Source organism: Aquarana catesbeiana, linkage group LG02, assembly GCF_042186555.1.
Source record: "Aquarana catesbeiana isolate 2022-GZ linkage group LG02, ASM4218655v1, whole genome shotgun sequence".
In the NCBI taxonomy this organism is placed as follows: domain Eukaryota; kingdom Metazoa; phylum Chordata; class Amphibia; order Anura; family Ranidae; genus Aquarana; species Aquarana catesbeiana.
Window position 1 is genome coordinate 652,530,086 of NC_133325.1, and position 24,127 is coordinate 652,554,212.

Below are 24,127 nucleotides of genomic sequence, written 5' to 3' on the forward strand. Positions count from 1 at the left end.
GTTTCTGACAGTCTCCTGCAGCATGGCCCCAGTCTCCCGCCACTCCATGTCTGTAGTCTCTGTCCATCTCCTGTGATATGGCCACTATCTTTGACCTTCTACTGTCATATGGCCACTATACCTGATCATCTTTTGTAATATGCCCCCTATGTCAAGTACCACTACTTCTCTGTGGCATTATTGTTTTCCTGTTTAGCTAGATATAGTGACATATCATATAGAATGATTATATTAAAATGATATTCATATTAGATATGTCTAGAAAAAATATAAACACACACATACTGTATATGCACTGCAGGCTGTGTGATATTCCAATAAAGTTATAGATGTACAAGTTGGAAAATAAGAGGAGCAGGCCTCTCTTTACATTAGTAACATGACAGGAACAAAGAGGAGGTGTGTAACATTTTCCATCATCTCAGTTCATTTATTCTCATGTACAAGCTTGTGCCCCTACAGCTTTCCTGGAGCCTGATTGAAATGCTTAGCTAGCAGGGGACCCAGCTTAGAATTCTCCAATCTTCTGGTGGGCTCAGCCCCCCTGGAGTGGCCCCTTTTCCACATATTGGTAATGCAGTCCTGTGATGGAGCTGAATTAAAGCTGAACTCTAGACACCAAAAGCTTTCATTTATACACATTCCTCAATAGCCACACCGGATTTTATATTAACACTTTGTGTGCACTGAATGCCTTTGCAAAGCCAGTTATTATTTTGTTAAAGTAGTGGTGACATCATCACTGTCTTGTACATAGCCAGGACAGAAAACAGAGCTGTGGGAGGAACCCAGTAGGCTCCACCCACTACAGGCTGCCTGCAATAAAACTACAGAAGGGGGCGGAGGCAAGACCAGTCACTGTGCACAAGGAGAAAGAGCGGCAGTGACTGGTCTTTATTACAGCTCCTGTACAGAGACAAGGTTTCACACTGGATTACTGCATAGATCTGGAAGAAATATGCCACACTTCAAATGCAAACACCTGTCTCCTGTATTTAGACAATATTTGCTTATTCCAGAGCTCAGCTTTAAGGCCCCTTTCACACTGGGGCGGTGGGGGCGTCGGCGGTAAAACAGCGCTATTTTTAGCGATATTTTACCGTCGTTTTTGCGGCTGTATTCGGCCGCTAGCGGTGCGGTTTTAACCCCCGCTGGCGGCCGAAAAAGGGTTAAATCCGCTCGTACAGCGCGGCTATAGCTGCGGTATTACCGCGGTATAGCCGCGCTGTCCCATTGATTTCAATGGGCAGGAGCGGTTTAGGAGCGGTGAATACACCGCTCCAAAGAAGCGGTTGGCAGGACTTTTTTAACCGTCCTGCCAGCGCACCGCTTCAGTGTGAAAGCCCTCGGGCTTTCACACTGAACAAACAGCGGAGGCTGTTTAGGGGCGGTTTGCAGGCGGTATTTTTAGCGCAATACCGCCTGCAAACCGCCCCAGTGTGAAAGGGGCCTAATAGAATGTTATCTTGGGATTCATAAAAAATTGAGTAGAATTACACATAGTGGCTCCGACAGATATCATATTACACTGTGATTAGGATTTTGCTGATGGTGTACTTACAACTGTTTGTATCGGTAATTAGTAGAATTGTTTGGTTAGCAGTTAATTGTATGTTTGTCTTTGCAGGATCTGCCTCCCTACTTGTCTCAACTAGATGTGACTTTCGAAAAAGGTAATTTCATCATTTTTAAGTGGCAGAAGAAAAGGAATTCTTCCACATTTGCACAGGTTTCAAGTCCCTATCAGTCAATGGAGATGTCTAGTTTGTATGGTGAAAAGAGGTTACGATGACCATACACTATACAATCTCATAAAATCTCCTTTAAATTCCTGACAAATATGTAATGTAAAGGCGTGTGCAATTGGATAGAGATTAATTGGATTGTGTAGATTTGTTCCCATATTACATCTTTTGGTAGATTTAAATGAAATTGTACAATGAGGTTGTGTGTATGGCTGCCAATAAAATGAGTATACACTTTGTGTACTGTCACACATACACAGAACATCAAGTACAAAACTGATTACTAACCTCATCTGTTAGCACAGTATAATTTTATCATAGGCAAAAGAAGGAAAACAAGGGCGCACCGACTTTGTGCATTATGCTTAGGTAAATATTTTATTTAGAAGTAAAATAGAAAACTACTCACAAATGTATAAACAAAAAGCTCATGATACAAGTGGTCTCCAGATGATAGCAATTATTCAAGATGTTAGCAGACTCCCGATCGTATCAAAGGAGATTACAGGAGTCACTGCCAGTTGACGCGTTTCAAAGGATGACCTTCTTCCTCAGAGCCCTGCCAGATTTTATCATTTCTGGTTATTAGCCCAGATGGTTTTGTCCTGCCTGGTTATTAAACCAGATAAACCAGATAACACCCCCATCAAATCATTCTCTGCAGCTATTACCTTTTGTACCATCACCCCCTCCCTTAGAATGTAAGCTCTACGAGCAGGACCCTCCTGTACCTTTTGTATTGAACTGTACTGTAATTGTGTTGTCCCCCCTATACATTGTAAAGCGCTGCGTAAACTGTTGGCGCTATATAAATCGTGAATAATAATAATTTCATCCTGCCTGATTAGTAACCCAGATAGTTTTATCCATCTTGTTATTAACTTAGGTGGTTTTATCCTGTCTGGTTAGTGGCCAGATGGTTTTATCCTGCAGGTTATCGTCCAGATACTTTTAAGCCCCTTTCACATGAGCGGACCGATTGGGTTCACCTGTCAGTCTTTTAGGCGGACACAATTGGACAAACCATAGCCCTCTATAGTGCGTTGGGTGTCAATGGGCATGTGTCCGTTCACATCCAATCCTATCCGCTAAAAGCAGACAGATGGGGATCCATTCCTGATCTGTCTATCAGATCAGAAAGCTGTTGGGTGTAAATGGACAGGCCATCTGTTTACATCTGACCGCTCAGAGGAGAGTAGGCTGTGTCTGTGTCAGCTCTGCTGAAGCAGAGCAGACATTTTCAGCAGTTTCCCCACTGAGCACGTGAAAGAGGCTTTAACCTGCCTGTTTGTTAACCCAGATGGTTTTATACTGCCTGGTTATTAGCCTGACACAATTTTATCCTGCCTAGTCATTAACCCAGATGGTTTTATCCTGTCTGGTTGTTACCAAGATAGTTGTATCCTGCTTAGTCATTAACCTGGATGGTAGCATCCTGCCTGGTTAACTCTGTTGGCTTTACCCTGCCTGGTCATGCTACTTTATCTGGTCAGTTGATCATTAGCTTTACAATAATTGCATCCAGGATGGCCACCCTGAATACACCTAATGTAGCCAGAATTGATTATTCTTACCTATGCCAGCTGCTACATAGTGCTGATTAATAATGTTCATTTTCTCAGGACTTGCAACTGGCCCAGTCATTTATACATACAACAGTCACAGATCAATGTTTACATAAGTATCATTATTGTCCTATAATAAACCGTATGCTGCATTCTGTAACAGTTTTGAAAAACTATCAGTTACATCTTGTAAATCAACTATTGATTTATATTTGAACAAGTAGCACAGCTTTGTAGTCAGCTTACATCCCTATCTTTACCTGTGGTTATGAATGTGGGCAGGTTGAAAGAACAAGCTACAGAGATGGTGTCACCAGAGGGTTGTTGGATATGCTGCCCATGATGGGTTGAGGAATGTGACATCCTGAGAACTTCTCATAATAAAGCTGCTGCCACCTAAAAAGTCCTGTAAAATGCATTTGGTACAATTTTTATGACTGGAGTGTCTGAGCTCTACTAGCCATGTCCAGTTTGACTCAGGAGGAGGCCTCATGGCAGACATACACCAGGGAGATTGTTTCTCCCAGCTGGCCTGAGATCTCCCTTTAGAAGTTTGACGTGTAAGGAAAAAGAAGTCTGGTGTGGCCACTAAGGGTGAGCTTCGTCGAGTTTGGATGCTAGTCTGAAGATAATGTTAATATTCCCATTGTACACGTTCCTGGATCAGGCCCAAAAATAGTGACATCCAGCTGGCAACTGGAACACTCACAGATCAACGTTTGTATTTGCCAGCACACCACGGATCATCAATGTTATCCAAAAAGCTTTTTTTATTGAAAAATGATCACATCACAACAAAAAGGTGCAACGTTTCGGAGTCACACAGGACCCCTTCGTCAGGCAACCGAAACATTGCATCTTTTTTTGTGATGTGAACATTCTACAAAAAACAAAGCTTTTAGGATGCCATTGATGATCTGTGGTGTGCTGGCAAATATGAACATGGATAGTCTGAACCTACCTGAGCCACCCCACCAGGAACCTGACACGGTACAGAGATCATTGAAGACATACTGTCACCAACTTACAATTTTTCAGGTAAACGTTCATAAAAAACAAGTTTTTATTGAGTTACAATGTGCTTCTAAATTTATTAGAGAATTCACTCTCCAGAAAGTGTCAGTTCCCTAGCATGGTCTTATCCTTCCTTGCTCATGTAAGGTTTATTCTCTCTAATTACTCTCTGTGCTGGCCAAGCTCCTCCACCTCCTTCCTACATAACGTTTTTAGCGTATCTGCTGGGTGAGGAGGGAAAGAAAATGCTATAGGCTGCTTTCACACTGCCAGCGCGGGTCGTTAAAAAAAAAAGCACGGCTTAAACACAAGTAAAGCCCTGCTAAAATCAGCGGTGCTTTACCACTGTTTAAGTGGTGTTTTTTGGCCGCTAGTGGGGTGCTTTTAACCCCTGCTAGCAGTGGAAGAAGGGGTTAAAAGTGCCTGTGTTGCGGCGTTTCCGAATCGCTTTTCAGGCACTTTGGAAGCGCTGCCCAGTCATTTCAATGGGCAGGGCATTTTGGGAGCGCTGTATACAGCACTCCCAAACTGCCCCAAAGATGCTGCTTGCAGGACTTTTTATAACGTCCCAAAAGCACACTGCCCCAGTGTGATAGGTCACACTGAAATTAATGGGAGGCGGTTTTAGGGTGTTATTTAGAGGCTATTTCTAGTGCTAAAACGCCTGAAAACCGCCTCAGTTTTAAAGTAGCCATAGAGTGTCACCTGAATGACAGCTCCTAATCTAGAGTTGCCACCTCATCCCTTTAAACCCGAACACATATGAACTACACAGGTTCTGTGGCTGATTAAGGTGGTAATTAAACTCACTTGTTACCTTATCTGCATTTAATTAGCCTCAGAACCCGTGTAATTCATATGTGTTTGGGTTTAAAGGGATGAGGTGGCAACCCTATCCTAATCTGCTGGAGCTTCCAACATCACATCCAAGATGGTGGCACCCAGTAGCAACCTCAGGTCTTTTTTGGACGTCTACACAAGGGAGGCTTTTACAGGTAAATAACATGTATAAAATATATTAAATGCACAAATAATCTCATGGGAAGAGTGTTGTTGAACTGAATGGTCAGGCAACAGGGTTGGTTACATAGAAGTCAGTTTTATTTAAAAAAAATGTCCAATTCAAATCACACCCAGAACTGTACTATGTGTGTTTGTTGGTATAATATCTGTTGATTAGCGGCTTACACTTTCCTAAGCAACGGCAAACTTTTCCCCCAGATTGTTGCTGTGATGGCGGAGAAGACAAGAAAATCCCTCTGCTGAAAGATGTATTTGAAGCATTTCCAGAGACGCCCATCAACATAGACATCAAAGTGAATAACGATGTGCTTGTAAAAAAGGTATGTGAAAAGAACATAGAGAGGTGGCTGAATAATATTGTGAGCAGTGTCAGTGCTGCTAGAAGGCCTGGTGATTTCCTTCCTGTGTAGCATGCACAGCTTAGAGAACAACCACTTGTATCTTATAAATAGTTCCTATTCTCTTTCCTCTCTGTTGCTTCCTCTCAATCCAACCTTCAAAAGAGGTTTCACATGTGGGAGTTTGTATCTATCAATACGTCTTCCTCAGATGAAACGTCTAAATTCAACTGGGAATATTCATTTATAGGCATTCAACACGTTGCACTTTACTATTCTTAGCAGTCGGACTAGTCTGTTTACTGGCCTTGTGTTTAATGCATACAGCTAATAGACAATGCTGCTAAAGCTTTGCTGTGAGTGAGTCTTCTGGTAGAGTTCATTGGAAGGGTCACTGACTATGATACAATCGAAATGCCTGTAAAGCCTTCTGTCTGTGTAAATAGTTGGTATCAACCCTGCTGCGTTATATAATTATACAATCATCATTATCGTTGATCTGTAGTACATACAAGTTTTATGTTTAACCACTTCAGCCCCAGAAGAATTTACCCCTTTCCTGACCAGAGCACTTTTTGCGAGATGGCACTGCGTCGCTTTAACTGACAATTGCGCGGTCGTGCAACTTTGCACCCAAACAAAATTGAGGTCCTTTTTTTCCCACAAATAGAGCTTTCTTTTGGTGGTATTTGATCACCTCTGCGGCTTTTATTTTGTGCGCTATAAACAAAAAAAGAGTGACAATTTTGAAAAAAAAAAAGCAATATTTTTTACTTTTTGCTATAATAAATATCCCCAAAAAATATATAAAAAAACACATTTTTTCCTCAGTTTAGGCCGATATGTATTCTTTTACATATTTTTGGTAAAAAAAAAAAAATTGCAAAAAAGCGTATGTTGATTGGTTTGCGCAAAAGTTATAGCGTCTACAAAATAGGGGATAGATTTATGGCATTTTTATTATTAATTTTTTTAATTAGTAATGGCAGTGATCTGCGTTTTTTATCGTGATTGCGGCATTATGGCGGACACATCGGACTTTTGACACTATTTTGGGACCATTGTCATTTATACAGCGATCAGTGCTATAAAAATGCACTGATTACTGTATAAATGACACTGGCAGTGAAGGGGTTAAACACTAGGGGGCGATCAAGGGGTTAAGCGTGTCCTAGGAAGTGATTCTAACTGTGGGGGCGATGGGCTACCTAGGACATGACAGCGATCACTGCTCCCCATGACAGGGAGCAGTAGATCCCTGTCATGTCACTAGGCAGAACGGGGAAATGCCTCGTTTACATAGGCATCTTCCCGTTCTGCCATTCCTTGACACGATCGCGTGACACCAGCGGACATCGAGTCCGCGGGACCCGCAGACACGGTCACATAGCATGCGGCGTGCACGCACGCCCACAATGCTGCGTCCTAAAGGGGACGTACCTGTACACCCATTCGCGCAGCCGTGCCATTGTGCCTACGTATATCGTTGTGCACTGGTCTTCAACCGGTTAAAATTCTCTTTTATCTTATCAGTGTGTTGTATGTTATCTTACATAACGTACAACATATTATGAAGTCATAATATAGCTTAAAAAAAATGAAGATGCTTTCTAAAAGAAAGGAAACCTGTCATGAAAGATACATGGAATCTTTCATAGCTGAGCAGTAAGGATGAGCTCAGGCGTGTTTGCACACTCCACGTGCAGAGCCCGCCAGAAAGTCGGCATGGCACTGGGCTAATCACAGGCAGTGAGATATTTTCCTGATGCACGGCCGCAGAGATCAGGAAATGTCTCACTGCCTGTGATTAGCGCAGCGCCATGCTGACTTTCTGGCGGGCTCTGCACGTGGAGTGTGCAAACACGCCTGAGCTCATCCTTACTGAGCAGCTGTTGTGCAAATGCTACTAAGGCTTCAATACTTTGAGACTCTTAAGCTGGATACACACTATACAATTTTCTGTAGATTTTTTTTTTTTTAGATTTACCAAAACCATATAAGATGAGGTCAAACCTAAACACTTTCAATTTGTAAGCAATCAGGCGGGAGCTTGCACTACATAGTTTTGGTAAATCTAAAGGAAATCAGACAACAAAAGTTGTATAGTGAATATGGGGTCTTAAGCCTCGTACTCACGGCACGAAAATCAGAAAGGGATTGTCGTTTGACATGCTGTTGTCCAAAGTTCTTACCGTTAGTATTCTCCTTTCAACAATTGTTTTCCAATTTTCAGCCAACAAATGTTGGATGACAGGCTAGTAAATTTTCGGTGGACAACGGCTCCACGTCAGATATTCGGATGGTCAGTACGCAAGTCCATCACACAAAAGTCGAAAGTACAAACACGCATGATCGGAATCAATGCTCTCCAAACATGAAATTAGCAGAAGGGGCCCAAAGGGTGGCGCTCGAGCAGAAATTCCTCGTAGTACGTCATTAGATTTGTGTTTGTGGCACGACAATTTGTGTAACGTTAGTATGCAAGACAAGATCCTGGCACACGCTCTTTTGACAAAAATCAGACGCTTGGTTGTCCAACAATCGCACCGTGTGTACGAGGCTTTAGGCTGGGTTCACACTAAGGAACAGAGGGGCTCACAGCAGGAGTCCGATGCGTCTCCATTCACCATTTTCAGGTCCGATTTCAGCCCGAATTTTTGGCTGAGTTCAGACCTGAAACGGACCAGAAAACTCACAGGACTCCTGTGCAATTCTCACCGGAGCTGCTCCGGAGATGTGTGAATCGGCTCCATAAAGAGCCAGTCACAATCTCCTGACATGCAAATTTGATGCGGTGGAAGTCCACATCCAATTCGCACTGGTGTGAACCCAGCCTTATGCCCCGTACACACGGTCGGACTTTGTTCGGACATTCCGACAACAAAATCCTAGGATTTTTTCCGACGGATGTTGGCTCAAACTTGTCTTGCATACACACGGTCACACAAAGTTGTCGGAAAATCCGATTGTTCTAAACGCGGTGACGTAAAACACGTACGTCGGGACTATAAACGGGGCAGTGGCCAATAGCTTTCATCTCTTTATTTATTCTGAGCATGCGTGGCACTTTGTCCGTCGGATTTGTGTACACACGATCGGAATTTCCGACAACGGATTTTGTTGTCGGAAAATTTTATCTCCTGCTCTCCAACTTTGTGTGTCGGAAAATCCGATGGAAAATGTCCGATGGAGCCCACACACAGTCGGAATTTCCGACAACACGCTCCGATCGGACATTTTCCATTGGAAAATCCGACCGTGTGTACGGGGCATTAGAGTTGGTTTACACTAGCCCACTGACGAGCCATCCCTGATGGATCACTTTTCAGAGGGTGTTTGACAGGCAGTGAGATGGTATTGTGCCGCCTCCTCACTGCCTTTTTTAACCCTTTAGGTTGGGTTCACACTGGGGCAATGCCAGACATCGCATGTGATTTGCACCGCATGCCTGTGCACATCACATGCGATGTCTGTGCAGTGCGAATTCAGCCATACCGTTTGTATGGCTAAAATCGCATCTCACAAATTGCATCGCATTCGGACAGAAATAGTGCAGGATCCTTTTTTTTGTCCACACTGGAATCGGATCGCATGGGTGTTCAGACCCATGCAATCCGATTCCACAGTTCGCACTGCGTTCTGCGAACCAATTTAGGGGTGTCACTAACTTTATATTAACCCCCCTAGTGTGAACCCAGCCTAAACGTCTGCCCCACAATTGCATGCATTTGAGTTTAATTCTCGCCACGACCTGTGTACACCCCTGTCCACTGCCATTGCAGCTTAAACTGCTTCTTCAACCTAAAAACAAAAAAAAAAGTCAGCAGTATAATAATATAATAGGACACTTACCAATCAAGTAAAAATAAATAAAGAATTGCGCTAGGTGCATAGATGGTGAAAAATAAAAAAATCAATAATGAACAAAATAACCGTGATATGAGTCCTGCTGCTAGGCACTATGACCCCGATATAAGGCAAAAATTGTATGGATAATAATACTTACCAATCAAGGGATCCAGCGCCGTCCTCATCTGAGCTGGCTCCTCAGCCGTCATTGGGTCAGGCGCCTGCATGTTTACTTTGGGAAGCCGGTTGTGACTTTGTGAATAGCCGAGCTGCGCATTGTGAATGGTCCCGCAGCTTGCTGGGACCTGTGATGTATCCAAGAAGAGAGATGGGGGAGGGGCGGGGCAAACTTCCGATTGGATTGCTGCGGCAAAGGGAAAGGAGGCAGACAAATGGAACTTCCCCTTTTGGGTGAAGTTTCACGTTAAGGGGGGCCAGTGGGGAAGGGGGGGAGGTTGTGGTGGTAAAAATGCAGCTCAGACTTGTGTTTTTATGCCCCCCAACCATAAGTATAAATAAGTTCTAAAATAGTACTCAGATAGTAAGCAGATAAGACGTTCTGACTTTATTCCCACTATCCCGAATGATCTACTTGTTTGTGACTCAAACATCCAGGCTGGTGTGTCAGTGTAAACTGGCAGGTAACTAGAACATTCAGAAAAAAAGTATAAAGTATTTATTATTATTTTTTGTCTCTTTTCCCTGCTTTCTTCTTCCATGTTTTCCCCCTTTTTCCCCTTACTTCCCTTTACTGTCCCAGGTTTATTTTGCCTTCCAAAACCTCAACAAAATGAAAGCTCTCATTCTGCAGTTGTACTTTAAAAAATGGGGGCAAAGTAGGTGAGACAACATTGAACCTTTTTCCATCCATTTCAGCTGAAGGACAGAAACTCTATTGTGCCTTATTATCTGAGATCTTTTAGAAAGTCAACGTGGGTGGAAATGTTCCTTCTAACATGAGCTTTGTATATTCCCCAGGTGTCTGAACTTGTAGGAGAATACAAAAGAGAACACCTGACTGTGTGGGGTAATGCCGACTACGAGATTGTACAGAAGTGCCACAAAGAGGTGAGAAGGCATTAACTCTGGAGACACTTCATGATCTGTACTGCTGCTTCTCGGCCCTTGTTTACCCACGAATACCATGATCTAAGTTTTATCTGTGTTAATGTTAACCCTTTAACCTAAAGCTACTGTCACAGTTATGTATTTAATGTGGTACCCTAATAAAATCCTGCTTGCTACAGCTTTGGTGGGGATTCCAGCAAATCACTTGTGTTCCGACAGCTGGCGCCAGTGGCCACCACATGAGTAACTTCGACCCCAGCCTAAACTTCTGTGTTTTTTAATTTTTGCAGCTAAATTGGGATAACACCTACCGTATTTTTCGCTCCATAAGACGCACCTAGGTTTTAGAGGAGGAGAACAAGAAAAAACATATTCTGAACCAAATGGTGTACTAAAATATTGACCAGTGCCCAGGAAATGCAGCCTTACCAGTGCCAATTAAATGCAGCCTTACCAGTGCCAATTAAATGCAGCCTGACCTGTGCCCATGAAATGCAGCCTGACCTGTGCCCATGAAATGCAGCCTGACCTGTGCCCACGAAATGCAGCCTGACCTGTGCCCACGAAATGCAGCCTGACCTGTGCCCACGAAATGCAGCCTGACCTGTGCCCACGAAATGCAGCCTTACCTGTGCCCATGAAATGCAGCCTGACTTGTGCCCATGAAATGCAGCCTGACTTGTGCCCATGAAATGCAGCCTGACTTGTGCCCATGAAATGCAGCCTTACCTGTGCCCATGAAATGCTGCCTGACCTGTGCCCATGAAATGCAGACTTACCTGTGCCCATGAAATGCAGCCTGACCTGTGCCTGGCGACTGGCGAGGACGTCATCACATCCGCCTCTCACTCAGAAGACAGAGCGGCCGCCATGGCCATACTCCATTCGGCCGCTGGGGCTGCTCTGTCTTCTGTGAGTGAGTGAGATCGCCTGGCAGTCAGTATTTTGACATGGCGGCGACGGGGGGGGGGGGCCTGGTCAGCATTCGCTCAATAAGATGCACAGACATTTCCCCCATTTTTTGGGGGGGGGGGAGTGCGTCCAATGGAGCGAAAAATACGGTATGTTATATTTGTCACATGTTCTCAGTAGTATAGCAGAACTTCAAATTTAAATAATTGATGATTACCATTTTAGATGCTCTTTTCTGAGAACTCCAACCCTGAAAAATCCTACTTTGTTCTCTTTGTTTATGAAGGGGTGGAGAACTGTGTTTGCCATATTTAACCCTGTCGCAATTAGAAAGAATGATTGGCTATTGTAAATGTACCACATCTGTTGAATTTGGCATTTGAAAGAACAATATGTGTTGGACTTTAATAGCACTAGGAGGGACAAGCACATAAAATTATATAAAAAATTAATTTTGTTTTGCAAATATTTAGAATAATATATTAAAATCTCATGGGAAAAACTCCCTTTAAAGCAGGCTGTATATATATCCTTAATTCATGGTTGACTTTGCTGGATAGCCAAGAGGTTGACGCGTTTCACATCGATAGCTTCTACAGGACCTTTAATATCTTGGCAGCAAAGAAAATTGGCCTAAACAACATTTAGGGAGCCTGGCAAAGAGACAGTGATCAAATGGCGGGTGTCCATATGTAGCTGGCATTGTCAGCTGAGTATGTTGTGGTGTTATGTGTTAGATAGAAGTATACCAGAACAAAGAGTTCCACTGGTATAAATGGATTCAGTCTTATGTCATACAGGAGACCATATATTCTTGCATCAAATGTTATATTGATGCCCATCTGCCAAATTAGCATTCCCATCACCAGTTCCAGTCATCGCTATTCATCCCCCCTCCACATCACCACCATAAGCAATCAGAGTAATAACAAATGCTAGAAATCCCCTAGTTTGGTACATAAGAACTCCTGAAAGCTCCACGCCAGCCTGTCACTGTCTGACATTAAAGTCTAACATGTATGGTTCTTTGAAATGTTTAACCCTGTCTTTTCTGTGCTGGCAGAGCTCATTATCAGTTGTAAACTAGATTTGAACGCTGTCCTAAGAAAGGGTTAACGATTTAGAAGCTGGCCTCCTGCAATGTATGTTAGTGACAGGAAACTCAGCTGTCCTAAGTCTTATATATGGGACAGACTTAGGGCTTGTTTACACTAGCAGTTAGGGTATGGTAAAACCACATGGTTATCTCTGCTGTCACATTGAATGGGAAGTACCACCCACTGAATACAACTGCATTGCAAGCAGCTTTGGCGCGCTTGTGCAGGGTTCAAAGGGTTAAAGCAGGCAGTGAGGAATGCCTCCTCACTGCCTGTTAAATGCTCTATGAAGAGTGATCCAAACTTGTAGTAAATTAGGACTAATTTTGACATTGTTCAGAAATGCTTGTAGTCTGCCATGAGGTGTATAGAAAATAAAAAAGAGGTAGGTTTGAATGGGGAAAACACAACCAATTAGACCAATTAAAGTGGATATACACTTTAAATTATATTACTCTCCTTCCAAAAATGTTAGTTGCCTGGCTATGGCTTTAATACTTTCTAAATCTGTAACCCATAAAGCGCTGCATAAATTGACGGCGCTATAAAAGTACCTGTAATAAATAAATAATAAGTACGTGAAGTTAGTTTCAGAAGCAAATTAAGCCATTAGACACCAGTGACAGTAGAGGTCAGCAATGACAGCCTCCATATTTCTCTTTGGGCTCCTTCAGATGTGTGGCACTGCTTGCTGCCCCTCTGCGAATTGACCTGTGGTGGATTGTTTTTCAGAGGGCAGTTGACAGGCGGCTGGGAGGCGATGTCATCTCCTCCCGACCGGTGTTAGCCCACAAAAGGCTGAACCACCTCACCACAACCGTATGCATTGCACGCAGTTGCAGGGTGGTTGTGCCACAGCCCCTTTACCTTGAATAGTGTGCGTTTGCTCAGCCAGCTGCTTTTATTACCCCCTTGTGTGAATGAGCCCTTGACGTTTACTACTGCTGAAAAGTTACTTATTTTCCACTGAATCCAATGATATTTGAACGTTAAGGTCACATGGCTAAAAAAATAAAGATCCCTATTCTTTTGTAAGGCTTTGCGAATTGAGCCCAAAGTCACATGTGTATTTCCAACAAGGAGCTTTGCCATTCTGAAGCTTCCCTCCAACCACTTTGCATATTATTTTATATATACTGTGATTCTGTAATTTTTTTTTTATTAAAAAATCATACAAACATACAGTTCATTAATAAAAACATATTTACACAAAAATAAACAACAACTAAACAAAAACAAGCGTGCTTACATCAGCAAATAAAGAAAACAGTTTCCCTGACAAGATAACATAGAAATAATGACAACTACAAACCCCAAACCTCAACTTAAACACAATCCAGGCTAAGAAACATTTTGAGACCTAATCACCATCAGGATGTGATTCCAAAACCCCCACATTAACCCCCCCCCCACATCATTCACCCCGACTTCCACATCATTCACCTTGCATTCTGCACCGGTCACCTTCATGCCCTTCCCACCTCCCCCTCCACCATCATCCAATCCATCCCTCACTCCATCCGCACTTCTGCTATGCCGAGGAGGGGTTGGCACCACCATACACTCTGGTCCAGCACCCTCCGCTGCCTTCACTACACTAGGAGAAGCAATAGGTGCAGACACGGACTTGACAACCACACTTTCTGACATTGACTGGGGAACCACAGACTGGGGGGACACTGACACCACAGACGGCATCACAGACACAGATTCTGACGGGACAGAGAAACTAGGATCCCCTGGTACAACCTCCACCAACCCAGACTCTTCTCCATCCAGACACAAAAATTCCTCCACTAACTCTGGCTTATTGTGCAAAGCCTCAGGGCACCGGTTATAAGGGTGACAAACCTTATCACATAGGTTACATTTAATGATGTTACAGTCCCTCGCCATATGCCCCAGTTCCTGACACGAAGAGCACTTCTGTTCTGGACATTTAGAGGAGAAATGTCCCTTGACTCCACATTTATGGCACAGCTTAGGTTGACCAGGGTAGAAGACGGTAATCCTATCTCTACCAAAAAGGCAGAGGAGGGCAAATGCTGGACCACATTCCCACGCACACTCAACCTCGTTGACACTGACCACCCACCTGTCCAGATTCCTCTATCATCCTCAATCTTTTTTAGGGGACACAACGTTTCACCAAACCTCCTCAACCAGACCCATAAATCCTCGGGGGGGGGGGGGGGTATAGACTCATTCCTAGTCAGGATAGTCACATTCTTAATCAAGCGCTGATGTGAGACAACTTTGGGGATAAGCCCCTTCCAGTCTGGCCCCTATATAAATGCTCAAACCGCTCCCAAAACAGATCCAGTGACTCTGGATGCACAAAGGATAAATCATATTCATATGAACCAGCTGGACTGATAAACGCATAAATATCCTCTGCCTTAAATCCCATGGCTAGGATCTTATCCACAACCACCCTCCTGATAGGTGGAATATCTTCTCCCTTCCACCTGAGCTGTACCACATTCCCGCTCAAGTTTAATAACTTATGGGACCCATGGTTGGGTACCCCTGGGCTATCACCTGTAGAATTAGTTCTGGATAAACGGTTGTGGTAAAACTGTTGTGGTATGGCATAAATACATCATAGTTTATTTGGTTGCACGATCAATGCCTTGTATTTTATGCTAATTCATCTGTGTAGGCCCCCCGGAGGGCAACTGACTATTTGCTGTTTCTTGATCTTGACTTAATAAATCTTATTTCGGATTTTAAAAAAATTGTTGTTTGAAATACCAATTTTATTGATTATACAGTAGGTCTCAGGACCATTACAATTTGCTGAGTAAAATATTTTATCATTTTACACATAGGGGTCTGTTTTTAAAAAAATTGCTGGAGGAATGTCACAGGCCACTTGTCACCTTTCTGACCATAGTTTGCTTCATATGTTAATCTTCTTTCCTATGATAGCTCCATCTATTGGCCATAATGTGGTATTTCTCTTGAAATATCTAAATCAGGAAGATACAGCACTATGGCCACTAGATGGAGCTGACAACTATAGGAAATCACTATATTCAGCAAAATACATTTAGAATTTGTGAGCACTGGGCAAAAACCTTTTCATAAGTGTCTCGTTTTTTATCAGTCACACAGTTTCAGTATGAACAAATCACACTATGCTACATAAGTTTAACCTGAAGTGTTTTTTTTTTTTTTTCCACCGTTTCAGAACTGTGACATCCCACTGCTGTTTTGCTTCCAACGTGTCCTGCTGCTGGTGGGGTTATTCTATACGGGACTCCTGCCCTTCGTTCCAATCCGGGAACAGTTTCTAGAGGTCCCCATGCCTTCTATAATCATGAAGTATGTAATGCAGCTATTTTTGTATACCTAGTTATACACTCAAACACCTCATATAATTGGTACTTCTGATATATTTGTAAGGGTTTACTTTTTTTGGAGTAAAGAAATGTTCCTTAAAGAGCACTGGTGCTGCAGTAGTAAATATACTGGTATATAAAAAAAAAGAGTGTAATTGCTATTAATTGTCCTTTAAGTGGTAAAGGAAGGCACCTCTAGGCAAAACAGTTTAGTTTTGGATAGAGCAGTAAAGGGTTAGAGCCTCTGTTAGATTTGTATTGCTTTATCCATTAGGGAGATTTGACGTAAAGGAAGTGATGGGAACTCTCTCTATGGACACACACACACACACAAAATGCATATTTAGCAAAGTAAAGAGGGTTTAAAACTTCTGGCAATTTTTTTTGCCCTACTATTACGGTGATGTCCTACCACCTATTATTTTTGTATGGGTGTCATAGGCACAGGAAGTGAGGGAAAAATCTCCCCAGTGAGAACATAACATTTATGCAAAAAAGGAGAAAGGCTGGTGCCATGGAAGACGGCTAAAACATTGTTTGATTTTTGCATGTGAACAGCAGTCAAAAAGAAAGCCAACGCGTTTTGGCCATCAGGCTTTAACCACTTCAATACCAGGCACTTTCCCCCCTTCCTGCCCAGGACAGTTTTTAGCTTTCTGTGCTGTCGCACTTTAAATGACAATTACTGTACCCAAATGAAATTTTTATCATTTTCTTCCCACAAATAGAGCCTTCTTTTGGTGGTATTTGATCACCTCTGGGGTTTTTATTTTTTTGCTAAACAAATGAAAAAAGACCAGCATTTTTTAAAAAACATTTATTTTTCTCGATTGTTATAAAATTTTGTTTTCTCCTTCACTAACGGGCACTGATGAGGCTGCACTAATGGGCACTGATGGGCACTGATAGGCTACACTGATGGGCACTGATAGATGGCACTGGATAGGCAGCACTGATGAGGAGCTACTGACAGGTATTACTGATTGGCATCTGAAGTGCATTGATAGGGCATTGATAGGCATTACCGCCGATCGGCTCTCCCTGTCAGCACAAACTGAGGGAAGCCGCTTACTGGCACTTTCTGGTTCACGCTGTGATCAGCTGATCAAGTGGTAAGGAGACTCTGTCAGAGGCTCCTTACCACGATCAGAGATGCGGTGTGTCATTGACACACAGCATTACCGATCGCCGCGCTGCTCGCCAGCATGTTATTCTGAGAGACGTCATATGTCGTCCAGTCAGGATAACAGAACCACTGCCCGGCCGTCATTCTGCTATAGGCCGGGCAGCAAGTGGCCAAACATGGCTCATGATTAAGGCCTGATGGCCGAAACACGTTGGATTTCTTTTTGACTGCTGTTCACATGCAATAATAAAACAATGTTTTAGCCATCTTCCATGGCACCAGCCTTTCTCCTTTTTTTGCATGGACTATATGGAGGCTTACAGAGAGTTCACAGGCTGAGTGCTGTGTTCTTGAGGCTTACCAGGCATTGCACAGGAGGTAGTAGCTCGGATACACCTGTTCCAGAGCATAAAGTTGATTTACTAATATTGGAAAATGCAGAATCTGGTTCAGCTGTGCATGGTAGCCAATCAGCTTCTAAATTCAGCTTCTTCAAATAAGCTTTGACAAAAACATGGAAGCCGATTGGTTTCTATACAGAGCTTCACCAGATTTTGCCCACTCCAGTTTAGGTAAATAAACCTCAATGCGCGCAGCAAAAAAAAAAAAAAGCCTTGACAGAAGCACTGATTCTTAGCAACTCTTGATATTAAACCTGACTTGCTCAACAGTTTTACCCCTGTGAACCCTAGAAATCATTTTTAGGTCTTGGGGAACCCCTGATGAAGCCAGTTCATTGGGGGTCAGTGCAAATAATGCTCACCTTACAGACCGCTAAAAGGACATTGTGTCATACTGCTGGCTCTACCAAGTGGCATTGGCCCCAGAACTATGCAGGCACAATCTGGGCGGGGGTCAATCAGCCCTAGCTCAAAGAACCACTAGCAACCCCTGGAGGAACCCTGGTTGAGAATGTCTGTATTAAACCATTTGACTTGAGTTCGGCTTCAAAGCAATCCTGTCACGAACAAAATTCAGTAGCTATCAGTACTGATCTCTCTGTAAAAAAATTGGTAGTTGTTGGACTGTTAGCTGATACAGTGGCTTCGATACCTTCCAAGTCACTGGCTCAGAATAAGTATACGTATCAGGGAAGAGTAAAGTTAGAACCCATGTCTTTATATCTTTTTTGGGTCAATAACCTAAAGTTATCATATAAGAGGGTCAGTATGACAGCCAGGAAGCTAGCATTTCCAGGAGAGGTTAGTAATGGCAGTTTCCGAATGACAGATTACTTCTAATATGGGGATATGTTTTAAATGGTAAGAATGTGAGGCTTAATGTCTCCAAAATTCTTTGTTACTTGACAGACACCCAATCCATTTGACATCTTAGTAATATTTATCTAGTTTCTTATTAACTTACATGAGACTACCACGTTTTATACACCATTTTATATTATACATTTTCTACAGACTAAAAGATCCCTCCAAAATGAGCAGAAGTCACAAATTCGTTGTATGGCTTGCAGATGCGTAAGTAGAATTTATTGATCTTAAAGTGTTTTTTACCCCAACATTTCATTTTCCTGATTTGTGCCTGCTGAACTATGTACTTGTATGAGAAAGTCTCCTGTTCTCTTTGTATTGCTTCCTTTGTGTGAAATCCTGTGTTCCTTCTAGTCCCCTTGCTTTCCTATTAAAAAAAAACTGACTACACTAAGCAGGAGAGCACAGCGTGGTCAGTTCTCTTGCATTGCTGGGAACTCAGTGTACTCTTCAATGATCAGAATTGTCCTAGCACGCCCTCCCCTGCACAGCCATTCACTGGCAAGCTCAGTGTGCTGCCGCTTCTTCTCCCCGCAGCTCCTATGCAGCTAAAAACAGAGCATGCAATGATCAGTTCTAAAACAAAGGGAAACAAGGTATTAATAATGTTTTATATATATAAAAATGTTTTGCCTTTCATTTCTATTTTAAACTGAATGCCTTGTTTTACAAGGTGAATCGTTTACAATCACTTTAAAGAACAAATGAATGAATTTACATTTCTAATATTTTACTGACCAAAGACATTTAAAGGGGTTGTAAAGGCAGAAGGTTTTTTTATCTTAATGCATTCAGTGTAGCAGTCCCCCCCCCAGCTTCCCCAAAACTTACCTGAGCCACATCTCTATCCAGCTAGATACAGAAGCCAATCAGGAGAGAGAGGGTGCGGGGCCGACCCGTGGCTCCGTGTCTGAATGGACACAGAGCTGCAGCTCGGCTCGGGTGACCCCGTAGCAAGCTGGACAGGAGGGAGGTGCCAGAAGCGCCGAAGAGGGACCAGAGAAGAGGAGGATCTGGGCTGCTCTGTGAAAAACAATTTCACAGAGCAGGTAAGTGTAACAGGTTTATTATTTTTAAAAGAAAAAAATGAGACTTTAGTATCACTTTAATGTTGTTGACCTCAGTGTACATGACATCTGGGATCTCACAGGCATATGTGGATATCCTTCAAAATGAGTGTGTCGGATTTTCATTCTCTCCAAACAGTCCAAATATAAAAAGATAAGGTCCACTCCAAGAAAATTCCATCAGAATTGAATAATCAGTGGAGAAGGGTTAGATCCTCTATTATGGTTTTAAATGCTGCCAGTGTTCTTCCTGTTCAATCAGACATCCATAACCTGCACATGAAGTAGGGGGAAATGTTCCCAATGGGGGCACTTACAGCAAATAACCCCTACCTGAGATTCCAATTTATCCCTAGCATACTAAATAAAATATTGCCATCTGTGTCCCCTTTGGAGATATTTCCTCACTTTCTGATAACACGGACATCTTTTAAATTGGAAGTAAAGAGAAATATGCCAAATGGGGATGAGGGTAACGAACATAGATGACAGAGGTTCTTCTTCTCCTCCCCTGTTCTACTCAAAGTTAAGCTTTAACTTGTGTTAAAAAAAAGAGAGCCATTTATTATTTATCACTATTCACATGTGAAAAGGTGAAAGGTGTATCCCCCATTCCTGCTGTATTGTGTGTCAATGTACATTGCTTAAAGAGATTTGAAGTACATATTCTACTATAGCTTAAAGGATAAGTTCACCTTTTGTAACCTGTTACAACACTCCCATCTTCCTCTCACCCCGAGGCCCCATTTTGACAGCAAGCGGTGGATCTGTAACAATAAAATAACATTTATTCACAGTAGAGCTACACAATTAATCGTTAAAAAATCGCGATCTCGATTCAACCCCCCTCAAGATTTTAATCCGGCTATTCCCCGGTTTTTGTAACAAGTGCAGAGCCGTTCTCTGCTCAGAGCTGTCAAAGAAAAAAAAAAGCCAGCAAAGTTTATCACAAGATTACTCAGCGCTGAGATAAAAAGAAACAATGTATCATTTGGTTCTTTTATATCAGGGGTCTCAAACTGGCGGCCCTCCAGCTGTTGCAAAACTAGTGCATGAAGCATGAGTCCCATGAGGCATTGCAAGGCAGACCGTTATGATTTTCTGCAGATTTTTGTCTTCAGATTTACCAAAACCATGTAGTGCAAGGGCCTGTCTGATTGCATACAAATTGAAACTCTTAAGGTTTAACCTCATATTATATGGTTTTGGTAAATCTGAAGACAAAAATCTGCAGAAAATCTAATAGTGTGTATGGGGTCTAACAAGCATGACTCCCACAGGCAGAGGCATGATGGGACTTGTAGTTTTGCAACAGCTGGAGGGCTGCTAGTTTGAGATCCTTGTTTTGGATCAAAGGAATGAACTTTGGTCTGTAAATTAGGTCCATTTAACCACGTATAGACTAAACCTTTTTCTAACACGTGTTGCGTAAAAGTTAAAATCAGAACATTACAGCGCAACATGCAAAAAAGACATTTACCTCCTGCAAGGCAATTTAGACATTTTCAAAAAACATTATCAAAAATTATGGTGATTTGGTCACACCATATTACTATATGGTGCTTAAGCCCACTTACTGCGACAAAGTACCCCATGATTAGTGGGTCCTACACTATCCATAGATTGGGAGATCCTGCTTCTCCGAACCATGAGAGCAATACACTCCTCTATATGGGAGAACTTGAGGTCTCCACCCATGACACAAGTGGACACTAATGAGAGGTACTTAATGAGGGAGTGGGGAGCTCCTCACCCAAAAGGATTTGGTCAGAATCCATACAATAGACAAACAAGATATTTGGGGGGCACACTCTAAAAGATGCATTAAAGCATTAAAGATGGTGCAGCCATAAGACCATACAACAGAACAAAAAATATTACAGCGCACACATGCAAAAAAGACATTTACCTCCATACCTCCATATTAGCAGAGACCCTAGAGAATAAAATGGAGTTTGTTGCAATATTTTATGTCACACTGTATTTGTGCAGCAGTCTTTTAAACACAATTTTTGGGGAAAAAATGCACTTCAATTAATAAAAAAAAAACTAAACATTAAAGGTAGCCCAATTTTTTTGTACAATGTAAAAAATGATGTTATGCCAAGAATTGTGAGAGAATCGTGATCTTTATTCTAAGCAAAAAATTGCGATTCTGATTTTATCCAGAATCGTGCAGCTCTAATTTACAGTGTTCTGTGAGTGAAGAAACTACAAGTACCAAGAGCCTTTGCGGCTGTTGGCTTGTAGTTCTCAATGAACTACCAGAGCACTGTTGATTGCTCTAGGTAGTTCATTGAGCTTTCTTCCTTCAATGTGTAACTGCCTGCCCATATCGGAGGTATGGGCAGACAGCTACATAGACAGTCTGCAGGACCATGGCTTTATGCCCACGATCTGCCGACGGGCATGCTTTTAACCGCTTGCCGCCCGCCTGCTGTCATATGACGGCGAGGCGGCGCGGCTCTCGTTCTGGGAGGGCGTCATATGATGCCCTCGCCTTCCCTACCCACCAGGGGGCGCGCGCGCCGCCACCGGCAATCGCGCGCGCCTGCCGTGTCACTGGGCACCTGATGCGCGTGCCCGGCGTCCGCGATGTCCGCCGGGCACACGCGATTGCCCGGTAACACGACAGGACCTGGATCTGTGTGTGTAAACACACAGATCCAGGTCCTGTCAGAGAGGAGAGATGATCGATCTGTGTTCTCAGTACAGAGGAACACCGATCGCTCTCCCCCCCTTGTGAGTCCCCTACCCCTTCAGTTAGAAACATTCCCTAGGAACACAGTTAACCCCTCGATCACCCCCTAGTGTTAACCCCTTCCCTGCCAGTCACATTTATACAGTAATCAGTGCATTTTTATAGCACAGATCGCTGTATAAATGTGAATGGTCCCAAAAATGTGTCAAAAGTGTCCGATGTGTCCGCCACAATATCGCAGTCACAATAAAAATCGCAGATCGCCGCCATGACTAGTAAAAAAAATAAATAAATAAAAATGCTGTAAATCTATCCCCTATTTTGTAGACGCTATAACGTTTGCGCAAACCAATCAATATACGCTTATTGAGATTTTTTTTTACCATAAATATGTATCGGCCTAAACTGAGGAAAAAATTTGTTTAAAAAAAAATGGATATTTATTATAACAAAAAGTAAAAAATATTGTGTTTTTTTCAAACTTGTCTCCCTTCTTTTGTTTATAGCGCAAAAAATAAAAAACGCAGAGGTGATCAAATACCACCAAAATAATGCTCTATCTGTGGGGGAAAAATAATAAAAATTTCATTTGGGTACAGTGTTGTATGACCGCGCAATTGTCATTCAAAGTGTGACAGCGCTGAAAGCTGAAAAATGGCTTGGGCAGGAAGGGGGTTAAAATGCACTGTATTGAGATGGTTAATAATGTGCAGTTGTATACTATATTTTCAGTGGTCACAAAAATGGAATAGCTTACTGATGGCTAATGCTCTGTACACATTTCTTCACTTTTTACCAAGCAGAGCAAGTGAGTTTACTATCAACAATGTTGTTTGGTTGGTTTCCAGGAATGAGTATCACTCTTTTTCTACAATAAGGATAATGGTTCCCTCTAGTGGTGAAATAAAAGAATACATTAAAATAATGGCATAAATTAGCTTTCGGCAGTCAGCATTAAAATGAACAGTCTGTCTGTTTACCAGTCATGTCCATATCACAGCTTTATCATACCTTTGGGAGTAGGCATATCTAGGCAGCCTAATTTAAGCAATATAGAAACTATAGTGTTAAAAAAACAACAACAATTCTGGGTAAAGCTAAATGTTATTATTACAATAGACGTCTCTTTCACAATAATCATACTGTACACATTAGAACCATACTCTATTGTATATATTTTCTGTTCATACTGAAATCCTGTCATTCCTGTGTATCCAGTCTGTGCACTTCAGAATAAATCTATTTTCCCAGGAAAACTTGTCAGAAATGTAGCATTTTTATTGATTAAACCTTTTCTTTTCTCTTCTAGTTTATTGATGAGAAAATGTCTGTTTGAGCACTTGAAAGCCAGGGGAATTCAGGTACATTGTGTTTTCTTCCTAAAATAATGACCACAACGACCCCCAAAGAACTGACATCATCTCCTCATATTTTTTTTTTTTGAAAATTTTTGTTTATTGGTGTTGCATAGAATACGCAGGGCTGAAAAATTGACCTACAAAACACACAAGTAATAATAACTCCTCGCCCACACTCGCTTTGCAGTGCATTTTTAAACCCTCGTTTTTTTATGCGTTTTTTCAATGCGGTTCTCATGCATTTTAAGTTGTTTTTTTTCTCTTTAAACACTGAAAATAGCTGGTTACTAAGGAGGGGGGCGCGGGAAGCCTGCCGCTGCATCCTTAACGACCGACAAGTCAGCTGTCAGCAGGGTTCCCCACTGACAGCTGAATGTAAAAAAAAAACATTGCCGGCAAAAAAAAAAAAATTGCAAAAAAAACCTTGTGGACTCCCCCCAGGTCCATACCAGGTCCTTCGGGTCTAGTTTGGATCCAAAGGGGACTCCCCCACGCCAACATTTTTTCTTAAAAAAGCATGGGAAACCCCCCAACCCCAAAAGCGCTCGCTGGTCCCTTCCCTTTCCTGACCTGTCAGACTATATGCACGGATCAGGGTCTGGAACGGATTTTGGGGGGACCCCATGCCAAGTCTATTACACGCAAAACACAA

At 42.4% G+C, this 24,127-nt stretch overlaps 1 protein-coding gene across 3 annotated transcripts in view; it reads left to right on the forward strand.

Moving 5' to 3' along the window:
• The window catches only part of GDPD1 (glycerophosphodiester phosphodiesterase domain containing 1), a 163,957-nt gene that overhangs the window by 116,824 nt on the left and 23,006 nt on the right, over positions 1-24,127 (forward strand). For all 3 annotated transcript variants that reach the window (XM_073616525.1, XM_073616523.1, XM_073616524.1), the window contains 6 exons: positions 1,628-1,673; positions 5,546-5,667; positions 10,513-10,602; positions 15,805-15,938; positions 18,497-18,556; positions 23,427-23,478. In XM_073616525.1, coding sequence (XP_073472626.1) covers positions 1,628-1,673; positions 5,546-5,667; positions 10,513-10,602; positions 15,805-15,938; positions 18,497-18,556; positions 23,427-23,478 — 504 coding nt within the window. The remainder of the gene's footprint in view (positions 1-1,627; positions 1,674-5,545; positions 5,668-10,512; positions 10,603-15,804; positions 15,939-18,496; positions 18,557-23,426; positions 23,479-24,127) is intronic.